Raw genomic sequence first — 13934 nt, 5'->3', positions numbered from 1 at the left:
TAGAAACCCTAGTGGAGTGTTCTTTCACTTTGTAAGTGATTAAAATGCCAAGTGTAAGGTTGCAATAACAAATTAATCACAGATCAGCAGAACTAAAATGAACACAGGTAATACCAAACACTGCAGGAGCTGACTTTGACTGGAGCCCTTCTTTATTCACAAGCAAAAGCCTAAATCAGTAAAGTTGCATTTTGTCCCTTTTGAATAGAGGCTGCTAAAGGAAGGACACTGTTTACTGGCGATGGGATCCTGCATGGAAAGCAGCAAGCACACTCTCTCCCTCTCTTTCAGACCCTGGTCACAATGCGAGTTTGTGGAAATACTGATATGCTCACCCAGAAGCCAGACTGATGCTTCTCAGTCAAAGACATTTAGGGAGGAAAAAGACCCTATGGAGAAGCGAATCTAAAGATTCCCACTACAGACAAATTGCCAAATAAGGGAGTGAACAGTCTATGAGGCAGCATCAGACTCTGCAAAATATAAGCAGCATAGATTAAGAACAGCGGTAATTAATAAATAAATAAATAAACAAACAAATAAATAAATAACCCAAACTAACAACTGAACAATATGAGCCAAAAAGGCAAAACTAATTGATGGCCATCCTGGTAGGAGAAGGAAATCAGAGATGGCCAGGTCATATGAAACTCCACAGTGGTCGGGAAAAGGCAGATTACTATTCAAAGCACATGGGGCTGGGATAGGGCTAAACCCTCGAAGACATGTCCCTCGGCAGCATTTGTTCCCAGCCCCTTTGTTTCCTGCTGACATGTCTGGGGCTCTCGCCACCCCCTCCCTGCCCGGGCGAGGTGCGGCGGTGCTGTTCTCCCCGTCTCCCGAAGCGGCGTGCCCCCTCCCGGAGCCGCGCTGTCCCGGCGCCTTCTGCCGCGCTTCGTGATGGTGCCAGAGAGGCCGGGGCAGAGGCAGAAACAAAGAGGAGGCGGCTGCTGCGGGGCCCCAAGTGCGGGAGGGCAGCGCGGCAGAGGCCGTGGGGCAGCGGCGGGGCCGAGGGGCGCCGGGACGCCGCGACGACGGGCGGGGAGGGCGACCCGGCGGCGCGGGGGCGGCGGGCGGCGGCGCAGCCCCCGCGGCAGGTAGCGGCAAGCGCCGGTGGCGGCCGCGCCGCCCTGCCGCCGCGCGGAGGAGCCGGGGGAGGGCGGCAGGGGTGCCGCGGCCCCGCCTTCCCCCCTCGCATCCAGGGCGAGAGCGGAGGGGGCGATGGACCAAACCGGGCGGGACTGGCACCATGGCATTCGCCGGCTTCGTGGTGGCTCTGGTGATCGGGACCATCCCCGGAGCCCGCGGGCTCGGGCAGGTCTCCGCCGGCCTCCCGGCCGCCCCGGCCCCGCCGCCGCCGCCCCCCGCCGGCTGCCCCGCCGCGGGGCGCTTCGCCGGCGCCGCGCCGGCCGCGGCCCCGCGCCCCTGGCGGGCGGCGGCGCCCTCGCTCCCGCGGCGGGGGGCGGCGGGCCGGGCGCCGCGGGGCTGCCGCAGCTCCTGCGCGCTGCGCGGCGGCGGCCGCCGGCCCTGGTGCGCCCCCGGGAGCGGCCGGGGCCCGGGCCGGGGCCGGGGCCGGGGCCGGGCGGAGCGGGGCCGCGCCGACTGCGAGCCAGGTGAGCCGAGCGCCGGGCGCGCCGCCGCCGGGGGCGGCACGGGCGGGGGCAGGCAGCGCGCAGGCAGCGCGCAGGCAGCGGCAGGCGGCTTTTCCTTAGCGGAGCGAACCGGGCGAAGGTGCCCGGCTCCCCGACTGCGGCCGCTGGAGGGAACGGGAAAGGGGAAGACGGAAAGCTTTTGCCACAATGACAGCGAAGGACTTTCTGAGAGGGCATTTCACGTCTTTGAGCCGGCAGCTGCCCCCGGAGGAGCAAGGTCCCCCTTGCCCCACTCCTGCTGTACTGCAGTGCGGGGCAGCGGGCGGTCGGAAGCGCGGCAGCACCGCCGGGGCGGTTCAGGGCGCTGCCGGGCTGCGCTGTCCTGGGCAGCGTCTGCTCCGCGCGAGCTCAGCGCCCCAAGGAAAAGCAGAGGACGCCTCGCTCTAGACAGGACCCGCTCATGTAATCCCTTGCGGTTTTTCTTCTACTCCGGAGACAGTGGGGTTTGCAAGGTAGCGCTGCTGCGTGACAGCAGCTGTAAAGCCTGCCCGGAGACGGGCACCTCCGCTGAAGTCAATGGCAGTTTTGTCAGGAGTGCTGCGAGGGAAGTTTTTGCTGCAAAAGGACTGAGTAGCGATTTCAGCATTTAGCCCCTGAGCTGTTGATCAGCTTTAAATTTCATCAGTCTTGGCACCAATCCATGGGGTTAAATATATTTATGTACAGTCTGGCTTTGAATGACTTCACTAGATGGAAACATTTTCTTCTGCATCCCTCTGGTATTACCTCCTATCTAAATAAGAATTATGTCCTATCTATATCTATACTAAAAATGCTCAAACATAGTTGTTGTAAGGAAAATAAAGACTGTCTTCTTTGTTGCCCTTCCTTCTACATCTTTTGTAATATCACAAGGTCAGCAAGGAAGTGTATTATTAATGTTAATACTAATAATTTTCTTCTCGTGGAGGTCTTTCCTTTTTTGGATTAATTTCCTTTCAGATCTCTGAAGAGGATGGTTATCTTACTCTCCCAACAATAGCCCTAGGAGGTATGTCAGAGATGGGACAGAAAAAAGGACAATAATTTGAACGATGTGATAATTATATAGATTGGTATAAAATATCACATGAAGAGCATATGGAGGCACTAAGGTCCATATTATTCATTTATTCATTAAAAAAAATGCAGCTTCCAAAGCCATGTTTGAAGTCAAATGTTGTATCCCTTCAGGAAGATAGAATGATGTTACGCATTACAGATGTTTCCTTGGAAAGAACAGCAGGCAGCTGATGCCATGGAGGATGACTAGACACAGATGAAAAAAATTCAGAAGACTTCACACCCTTTAGTTTAAAAAAGGTCTCACACCCTTAGAAAAGGTCTCACAGTTGCTTCTTTTATTTGGTTTACCATATTTATAGCTCTTTTCAAAATTCTTCAGTCTGGTTCCCAAAGTACTTTGTGAGGGTCTTGAACCAGTATGTCACAGTTCAGCAGAATGTGGCATTTTCTTGCTAAGAACACAACCTTGCTGTTACTGAAGTCAATTCCAAAATTCCCTGCAAGTTCAGTAAGAACTTAGTTTAAGTGAAAAATGCCAAAAATACTGCATGATTTGAGTTTAGTTGTTTCTTCAGTCTTTTCAGAGTGTTTATTTTCTTTTCTTTTCAGAAACAGGTACTCCAGGGTAGCTCCTGTTAAGGTGGACATACCTACTGAACCATAGCTAATGCTTTACAGTTGAAGGGTCATCTGCTTCTGTCAGACTCAGTGGTAAACTATCGGTGACCTCAATAGGCCAAAAGCCTGTCTAAAAGCCTTCATGAAGGGGATGCCACAGAACTAGAGAATGTGTGAGAGTGTGTAAGGTGGAACGTGGAAATAAATCAGCCCATTTGCCCAGAAATAAAGACAAAGTATGCTCCTATCTTATAACAAGCAAAGAAATAAAAGTAAGGCAATGTTATAATGAAGTTTATGGCTAGAGAAGGACAGACCTTTCAGAGATAATCTCACTGCATCTGTTGCTTTGTATTCTTGCTAAGGAAGCTCATACTCAGTTACTAGGCATCTGCAATAACTAGATTCAATAGCATGTGCGAAGCTTTATCTGTAAACCTCCTGGCTTTCTAGGTTTAATATTAAGACTTATCTGCAAAGTTAATTGGTTTAACTTTGTGCATGTGCATATTTTAAACTGCTTTATATTTTGATAATAATGCTGAAAATTAAAAAAAAAAATGCCTGTGCAATTATACTATCCAATACCAGTCTAAATGCAGTTTTCTAGTTTAAAATAATATTTTTTGGTGTTGCATTTCCTTCCAAAATGAGAGACTTCTGGGTAATATTACTTATTTGTGCCTTGAAAGCAAGTAAACCAAATTCATATATATATATATTTAAGTTATCATGATTACCCAAGGAAATCACGAATGAGTACCCTGTACACAGAGCCAGTATAAGTCCAGCAGAATTTAGTATTTTGGCATTGCTAATAACATCTTGTAGTACCTGTAATGTACTCATGCCTCAAAAGAGAGACTCACCTCAATGCTTAAAAAACAACTGTTGCCACATGATGTTTACCTGGCATGTAGTTACAGTGTTTGTTATAATATGTTGTTCATGATACTTTATTACATATCTAATTTAAAGCTCTGAGTAAAGTGGGTTAAGTATTTTTCTTTATTTTATGAATGGGGAAACAAACAAAGAGAGGGTGTCTTGCCAGAGGTCACACTACCAATCAGATGCAGAAGTAGTAATAAAACACAGATCTCCAGAATGCCAGGACTGTAGAGTCTTTTCATTTAAATCTCTTTTATCACAGGGTAATTCCACTAATGCCAACCAAATAATGCTTCATTAAACTTCTAAGAGAATCAAGCCTCTGGTTCATGGTCTAAACACCAGGTTATTCTCCCTACTTGTAATACTACAGTCTAGGCATTTGGTGGAAGGTCTTTCAGGGATTGTTTTTTTAATAACATAGGGCTAAAAAAAAACCAACAAAAAATTAAACACAAACATCTATTTTTTCCTTCTTAGACTGAAGCAGCTTTCCTTGAACCATTCTGATTACAGCTGCACAAAATGAGACCCCCTAATTTTCTATAGCTCTGTACCATATAAGACAATTGCAGTCCTTTAGAGACTATGACATTTCTATCACTTCAGTTCATTTTTTCAGAGCCTTAAACCATTGATCATTGACATGATGAACTTCAATGCTGCTGAGGAACCAATTCAGCAAACCACACAGTCAGTACATACAATATTTATGAAACTTCAAATTTAAAGATCTTTGGATGTGCAATAATGCTATCTACTAAAATTCCCATGATAGTTCTTAAAAAGTAGTTCTAATGGATGCACCCTTTTTCCAAGGTTAAACTACCTGGAGAAAATAATAGTTATAATTTTAGACTGAGAGCAGTGCTCAGGAAAGTGATGGACAACAGCATTGATCACAGTGATTGTCACCCATAGTTTAGCTGAAGTTAGCAGAATTAATTTCTCTGACTCCAGCCAGGCCTGATACTGCAAGAGAAGAAAAGCTTCCATCAATTTGAAGTGGTATTAGATTGGGCCTGTAATGCAGGTATATTTTTTACAAGTGCCTCACGCAAACCAGTCAATTCATTGCATTCTGTAACTGGGACAGGCTCTTTTACCTGTATTCTGCATCTTGAACTCGTATGCTGACATACTGCAAGTTGTTATGTGGTTATGTGGGATGTAAAGTATGTATCAAAGGCAGTCTCTCATACTTAGTGTCAGTTTGGACCTACCTAACATTTGACTCCAAGACTTCAGAGATGAAATATCAGCGCAGGGCCTTTCTGTGGCACTCCTCTATCACTTGATTTTTTTTTTCCAGAAGTCTAATAAAATTAAACCATCCCATGTTGTAACACCTTGCAAATGAAAGCAGAAATAAAGGCATTAGCTGTTTGTTCAGACTTCCAAATGTCAAATACTTTTTTTGTTTTGCTCTAAAACTGTAATTTCAGAGTACTCAGCATCAGGGTGAAAGGCACAGGCAACTCTTATTTCTTACCACCTTTTTCAAAACATACATTTACAGCCAAGTTACAAACCTTTGAATGCAGGTGTTTACAAAGAAAATACTGGCACACCTTTAGCCAGCACCAGAAAAACCAATGCTGCAATATTTACACATACACATACAGCAAAAGTGTAAGTGATCCCCATTCTGTTTGCAGTTCAACCACACAGTGTGACAATGCTTGTTCTTAATGAAATGTAGAAAATAAAATAGGGTTTGAAGTTACCTAGCATCTCTGGATGTGGAAAAGGTATAGTAAGAGAGGCAAGTGGGATGCTCTTGCTGTTTACAGTGCAAGTCCTTTGAAGCTCTTCTGTTTTTTTGGAGTTAATTAAAAGTTGGCTCAGAAGTTTTCCTCTGCCTTTTTTCCCCTCTGTGTCTCATCTTGAGCCTAGATGGCAGGTGTTGCAGAGCAAGTCTCAGCAGCACCCACTGGATATCCTTTCTTCCTTTCATTTGCAAGTATAACTTAATCTCTTCTAAACAGTAATAGCAGATAGGAAAGACTCTGACCCGGGCAGATCCCAGGGCAACTAAAATTATCAAACTCTTTGTAAACAACTTGACATGACTGTCAGTAGCCTTGGCCCAAAATAAGTATGGATTTCTTTGGAGTATCTATATATATGAATGAGCTTCTGTCAAGAGAGTAGATCTGCATTCTTCATTATAGGGCTGAATATATATATATACACAGGGCTGTCCTGAGACCACAGTATGTGTCCTAAAGATGTCTAGTAGGCCTGCTTTGTGGTTCTGTGCCCTTGCCTCTACCTCCAGTGGGGCCAATTCACCTGTTCTATGGGGGATCCTTCCCCTTTCTGACCAGTGCTGAGAAAGGCATTGAGAGAATGGCAAAGGAGGGCAGCCTTGGCCTAGGAAAAGGGCAGGATCCCTGTACTCACATCCTCCCCTTACTGAGTTTGCTGTCGGGGCAGTGAAGGTTTGATAAGCACATTAATGAGTTGAAGGTGTGGAAGGGAGAGAGTGTGCACTTCTCAGAGCACTGCATGCAAACCAGAGTAGATATTATTGCATTAGCTCTACTCATCTGTTAGTGGGATGCTAACATATCTACTTGACTCCAGAAACCTAGGATCTCCAATACATACACTTAACCGAGTCTTATTTTCTGAGAAGTAATTCAAATGCTCTTCTCCAGAGCCGCTAGTGCCCTAGGGAGAGCGTGGAAGGAAGTCACTTTGGCACATCCATAGAGGCGCAGGTGGGTTTGTGTGTTAAAATGTAACAGTAGAAGAATTAACCAGTGAAAATATGGCATTTCTGAGAGCTTGGTTTCAGTGGAAGAACACCTTTATATGGCAGAAACAGAAAAACTAGACTTGGGAATGGCCAGAGTCTACAAAGATGGAGTCAGACTTGCACTACCAAAAGGGAGAGATGTTTTCCTCACCTTGATAAAATGTCAACATTTTTCCCTATGGAAAAATGAGGAACTGGGGGAGGCACTTCCATGCTTCTGTGCACCAAGAAAAAGCATGTAAAATTGTAACTCTTCTAACATGCATCCATGTACCTCAGAATATCGTCATTTATTTTTATAGGTGTTTATGATGTAAAAACCCAACATGAAAACTTGCTGTAGGATTTCTAAAATCTTTCACTTCTACTTAAGCAAAATTCAAAGCAAGTTTTACTAGAATTTATGATAATATCACTTGGTACCAAAGAGATTTTGTCAACATAAATCTGGGAGAAAAGTTTTTATAAAATCTAAGGTCCACGGAAATGTTTGCACAATTCTGAAAAAAATTCCAGCAGAAACTATTGCTTTTGAAGAAATTTCCCTATGGCTTTCAATTATAACTAGTAAAAGAAAGAGACTACAGCTATATTCATTTTAGGATATATTGGTAAAAGTAAACAACATAAAGTTTATCATGCTAAATATTAATTTTCTTGCTGTCTATGAAGTAAAAGCATGTTTCCCAGTCACTTTAACAATGCAAACACCGATTATCCTGCAGTGAAAATCCTAATAACAGTCATGAATAATAAATAGAGACTTGGTAATACAGTATAAACATACCTGACTGCAGATTATGTTGGTCAGCTTGCAGTTCCCTATGATCAACTTGCACATGAAGCACAGATGTATGTTTCATTATAAAGTAAGAGTTTTGTCTGTTGTAAAGGAAAAATAATCTACTGAAGTCAAATTCTGTATTTTAAAGTTCTATTTGTTATATTTCATGAGGTACCCATTTTATTATAATTAATGTATTTTAAAACTCACTCTTAATCCAGGAAAATAACTATCACAGGGTCCAAATACTGCAACATTTTGAGTAAACTATGGAGCAATAATTTTCTCATTAGTTTGCTCTTAGATTTGTTTGCAACATAATTATGACTTAAGTCATATGATATATGCTAACACATACTTCAGGGTGGATATTAAGCACATAAAATACAGTATCATTTTACTCTTGTCGGGTTCAGTGCTGAAATACTGAACTAGAAACACTTAGAAAAATATATTAATCAAACCACCTTTCAGAAATTTTTCAATTCTGAAACTTTTCTTTAAAAAAATGATTTTACTAATTGTTTTGCTTGGGGAGAGAATGCTAGATTTTGCCCTGGATATTTTAGGTTAGTCATAGCTGTAGGTATCAACACTGTCTTATAATGACAGTAGTGTGTCAATGCAATCAGCATATTAGAGTTATTATGCTATATAGTCAGGTAACTATTAAACATTAGACATAATAAAAGGTTTAATACTAGTTATCTGTTAAAACAAGCTTTTCTTTTTATTTCTTTCTAGATTAAATTTTCAGGGGAAAATCAAGAATATTTTAAACTCATTAAAATTACCTTTAATAACCATCATGTGTCTCTTTTGTTCCCATCTGATAGAGGCCAGTTCTTTATTGTATCTTCTTGTGAGATGAGCAGAGTCTGTTATGTATGCTAATGCCTTTCAGAAGATGTTAGTGTTCCTATAAGCAGCTGTAAATCTAAAGGAAAAAGGCAAACCAAAACATTTTGTGGAGATAATAGATTAATTAAAAAAAATCCCTCTATATTTATTGTCTGCGTCTAGATCTTATCATATAGGCACATGGAAATGAGGCTGTGTCCCATTCAGTCGTTTTCCCTTCCTTACCAACTGATACTAGCAGGCTGTTTCCCATTCCAAGGGGGGACCAGAAGTCATCTAGAGTTCTTTTTTTTTGGGGGGGTGGGGGGGAGAGAAGGAAGGCAGGGAAGAGGGTAGGGGGGAAGCCGTTTTCTTTGTTTAGCGGTGTGTGTCCACAGTGAGATCTCCATGCTTTTTAGGGTTCTTCCATGAGGCTTCTACTAGAGATGCAAAGGATTTCAGATTTCTTACATTTTTAATTGTTGGTAAAAGAATTTCTGATATGCAGAAGTTCCCTCATACCACCTTCTCCTCTGTATATGTGAATAAAGTCTTCCACTGTTGACACTGTGAATTCTGTAAATATAGAAAGAGCAGTGACCAAATTCTGCCATGGAGACCTGAGAAGAGAATTTTTTCTTCATGTACTCCCTTATCCAAATATTTGAATAGAAATGTTGGGTAATGTATAATTAGCAAACACTGAATTGATTTCAATAGGTGTCATGCAGCACTGTAAGCAATCATGTACAAAAACAAACTTATTTTGGAGATGGCAACTTTAAAATACTTTCTGGTATGTCAGGAATCACTTTGCTATGACTGCAATTGATGTTTCAAGTGAAAACAATAGTCTACACAAATGTCTCATAAAGAGCAGAAACAAAATTTCAGAGTCTATCTGTCTATATATGACAGAAAAGCATGAAGAGAAAAATCATAAAGACAGAAAAACAATGTGCAACGTGTATACAGTATTGTTATAATTATTAGTATTAATAATCCTCTATTCTGAATGATAGCTCAATCTGTAACATGAATTTAATAAATTTTGTTTGTAATTTACTGCACAGTAAGTTACTGCTGAGAAAATAAATAGGAGGCAAAAAGGAACACACAAACCCATGTTTGAGGTTAATTAATTCCTTGAGTTATTTGGCAGTCATTTGGCTTGTGGTTTTATAAACTATACTAACTAAATTAAAAACAGACCACAATCTGAGTGAAAACCAAGGGTAAGAAAAAATTGATCTAGCCATTATTATTATTTTATATATAACACACACATGAACACATATACAAAGAATGCAGACACAAACATTGCTTTTTTTTCCCTATTGCTAAAAACCCTGCAAGTTGGATGATGGTCTAGCCTCTGATTTTAAGTAGATCGCAGAGCAGAGGCAGATAGATTAACTGAGATTTAGGCAATATTAATGCACATGCTTATGCTATGTTTGATAATTTAACAGAAATGCATTATTTCCTATTGAATTACTGTATTGTAGTGACCCTTCGTTCTGCTTTTGTAGTGTTTCATATATGACCAACTCTTTCCCACTTTTACCAGTGGCACTTAGCTACATTCAACAGCAGATGTCTTGCATCTCAAGTAAAACTACTGTAATATAAAAGTTAAATAAATTAATTTTCTTAGTTTTGTGTATTCTGTAGCTCTCAAAACAGCTTGATGGCAGACTTCTCTGACTTCTTCAAGAAAATTCCTAATGTTTTGTCTGGGAATTGGATAAAGATCCCCAACAATTTTATAGAACTATATCAAATGGTGTTTGGTCTGAGAGCAAGTATGAACGAATTCATTCTTTGGCTTGAAATAAACTGCTGACATCCATGACATGCATAATGTTATATGGGTCAGAGCAGAAGCTATGCAATCCATGTGGTTGTTTTCTAATTCCTTTAAATCAGATAGAATTATATTGAAGATAAAAACAGAGCATTCATATATATAATCTTTTCTCATATGGGTAGATGTAACTACATTTATATGATTATGCATACTCTACATATACAAGGATCAGAAATGTGATGCAACTTCAGTGTAAGAAGCAAAATATTTTCCCCATGTAAGGAATAAGGTTATCTGCTTTTGTACATCAGTGTGCAAGAACATTACACATGCCAGAGTGCTTCTTAGAAGCAGCTTCCCCAAATAACAGAAAGTAAGATGATAATACATGAAACAGGGACTCTCTTTGCAGATAGAAAATCAGATTCAGAGTCTTTTGCATAGGATAAATTAACTGAGTCATGGAAAATCTTGGAGAATTTATTTGTTTCTTTTAAGTAGGATCAGTGCGACTCCAAGGTGGCAAGAATGAGTTTGAAGGTACAGTTGAGGTTTATTTGAACGGAGTCTGGGGAACAATCTGTGGCAGCCATTGGGATAATAATGATGCAACAGTCATATGTCGACAGCTTGCACTTAGGTAAGTTTTAGTCTGAGAGAAAATCATTCAACTTATTTTAATGATTTTAGAGTATAAGGGGCAACATATTTTGCAACTCCTGAGGTTTGTTTTGTTTTAGGTGATTGCCTTCTCTGTTTTGCATGTTAAAACTGTTCTTCCTAGAATCCTTTGCTTAATTTTGCTGTACTTCACAGAGGTCATTATGAGAATCAGAATTTGATTTGAAAGCTACATGTGGGATCTGAAGAGGAACAGGGAAAGGTAGATACTCTTTCAGTGTGAAAAACTGGGAACTGATCAGACAAGCTTAGGGCAAACAAGGACTGTTTTAATAGGCATCAAGGAGATATCCATGAGGGCAGAAATACAATGTCTGATCCTGTTCTCAGTTATGTAAGTGTCAATCAAGAGTAGCTCCAGTGATGTTATTGCATCTACAAAAAGGTAAATGTGGTCAAAATTAGACTCTATATGAGATCCTAATCATAAGAATATTCCTGGTTCCCAGAAGCATAGGGCTACCTTGGTAATCATCCATTATATCCTTCCAAGAAACATCTGAGACTCTATGTTCTTGGGAAATGTGGTATTTTTGCTGTGCCTATTTTCATGCAACCAGATGATTTGTATGGTTTACTTTCAGAGTTGCACATTGATAACAAGCCCCCAAAACAGAAAATTTTTGAAACTTTATGTTTTCATGGAATCATTTTACAAAGTTATAGTAATATTGCACAGGTTGAAAGGCACTACGTTATGCTAACAACTCACTGTCCTCATTGACCACTGCTTTTCATTGCTATGTTTACTGCTTTCTAAAACTTCAGAGAATGGAATACTTCAAAATTTTGTTTGATTATGTAAGTTTTATCTGTCACTATCTATATCAGTTGCCTCTGACCACTTGTAGAGAATGTTTTAATTAAATAATGAAATGGTTTAGGAAGGTATAACTAAAAGTAGTGAGATTTAAGCTGCCATGGCTATTCTCTATATTTCTGAATGAGAAAATGGCCCCCTCTTTTCTGAGGCTTGGTGTCTGTCAGAACAGAGTTAATCAACAGGATCCTTTAACGTAATTTGGTCATTCAGCTCTAGATAATGCCTATAGTGATGTTGTAAGTGCAATAGTACAATGAAACTGCGATAATGAAGAAAATGCCCACACCTACAGGTATTTTAAAAAACCTAATACAATTTCAGCTTCTAGCATATAAATGCTGTCCAAGTTAGGCGACCCAATTACTTGAATACACTCTTAGCATTCCATTCAGTTTGCAGTTTCTCAATAAACCACACAGTATGGTTGGCTTTATAGCCTTTCTGACATTTCTTTCAGTTATATATCAAGGAAGTGATTTTGTCTTTTACAAGCACTAGGGGGCTAGAATAGTGTATTTGCATTGTGATGTTCATAACGATTATTCCACTTTTTAGGAGTGCTAGCCAGAACTAAATCTAAGCTGTTTTATAATGTTTAGTATTAATCTGGACACACCAAGTCAATTTATAAAAATATGAGGATTAGATGAGATAAAAGTTCAGCCATCTGGAGGCTGTGATTTTGCTTATGACTTCAGCTGTCTACATGTAATGTCTCCTTTCCTCATTTTCATTTAAGTTCTTTTTGCCTTCCATATCCTAAATATTTTGGTTGAACAAGACCCTTATTAGCAAAGGTAGTTCAGTGATAAGGGTGATAAGGGCCCTGTCAGCAGAAATGACTTAAATCAGAGTAGGCCACCCCTCCCCTCCTAAATAATAGTCAAAACAATTTATGCTATCAATCATGACTGTTTGGCAGAAATTTGGGGCTATATCCTACAAGGTGAATTCAGTAGGTATTATTGGTGCTCTTCAGGGGATTCCATCTATCTTTTCCTTTGATCTTACAATATTTGAGCTTTGTTTTTAGTTTAATTTCAATGGGCATTATACGGAGGCTAAGAAGGCTCAATAATTGGCTTATTAGATTCAACCTAAAATGTAAAGGAAGCTGTTTTTAAATATGCTGGGGATGGATGAATGGCAATGGCTGAATAGAGAATAATGGACATGGACCTGATCTAATGGAGTATGAGGCGGCTTCACTGCCCCATGGCCACAACCATATTGTATGACATGAGTATGGGCAGAGTACTGGTCAATGTCAGTGGAGTACAGGAGAGGAGGAGAGTGAAAGTCCCCTTAGCATTACTTCTTCTGTAAGTAAATCTGCAGTGGAAAGGTACTGTAGATCCTCCTGTGGACTTTGGACAGAATCTCTGTGTTGATTTTTGTAGTTAAGAACAAGGAGAAAAGGAACATAGCTGGCCCTGCAGCAATGCAGACCATTGTACTAAAATATCCCACAACACAACGGCAAGAACTGGGTCACATCTGGTACTTTTCTTAGCGAAGAAGACAATGCTCAACTGGATGAAAATGTGATGGCTATCCTGTTGAAGAAAGCCTGTTCTTTTCTATCCCAAGTTTTATATATGGGAACCAGGAAAGAACAGATTTCAGGAACAAATATTTCACTTCCCCCACACCCCTCCTAATGTCCTCTCCTGATTATTCTTCTTACAGTGAAAAAGGTACAGCAAAACACATACCATTTGCTGGACTGGGCCTTATCCCTGTTTACTGGAGTGAAGTACGTTGCCATGGTGACGAAGAAAATATACTGTTATGTGAAAAAGACATCTGGCAGGATGGGACGTGTCCTCAAAAAATGGCAGCTGCCGTCACATGTAGCTCTTCCCTGGGTAAAAAAAGCACATATGTTTTGGTTACCTCTTCACCTTATATAAATAAAAGTAGTCATAATTGCTCATGATAAAATTAGAAAAAAAAACTTTATTAGATTTCTTAGAACAGGAAATTAAATAGACTGACTCATAGCATCATTCACTTCAAATTCCTGAGCACCACAAAAGCAGCTACTAGCAGCATCACCCTTTACC

General features: G+C 40.8%; 1 protein-coding gene across 3 annotated transcripts in view; it reads left to right on the top strand.

Moving 5' to 3' along the window:
• The first annotated feature begins 1224 nt into the window (after window positions 1–1224).
• PRSS12 (serine protease 12) overlaps window positions 1225–13934 on the top strand; it is a 48849-nt gene continuing 36139 nt past the window's right edge. For all 3 annotated transcript variants that reach the window (XM_067297643.1, XM_067297644.1, XM_067297642.1), the window contains exons 1-3: window positions 1225–1613; window positions 10866–11004; window positions 13558–13736. In XM_067297643.1, the coding sequence (XP_067153744.1) occupies window positions 1250–1613; window positions 10866–11004; window positions 13558–13736 (682 nt within the window). In that variant the 5' untranslated portion in view covers window positions 1225–1249. The remainder of the gene's footprint in view (window positions 1614–10865; window positions 11005–13557; window positions 13737–13934) is intronic.

The sequence above is a fragment of the Apteryx mantelli genome, chromosome 5 (genome assembly GCF_036417845.1).
Source record: "Apteryx mantelli isolate bAptMan1 chromosome 5, bAptMan1.hap1, whole genome shotgun sequence".
In the NCBI taxonomy this organism is placed as follows: Eukaryota; Metazoa; Chordata; class Aves; order Apterygiformes; family Apterygidae; genus Apteryx; species Apteryx mantelli.
Note: the sequence above shows the minus strand (reverse complement) of the source record. Positions and strands in the feature narration are given on the sequence as shown.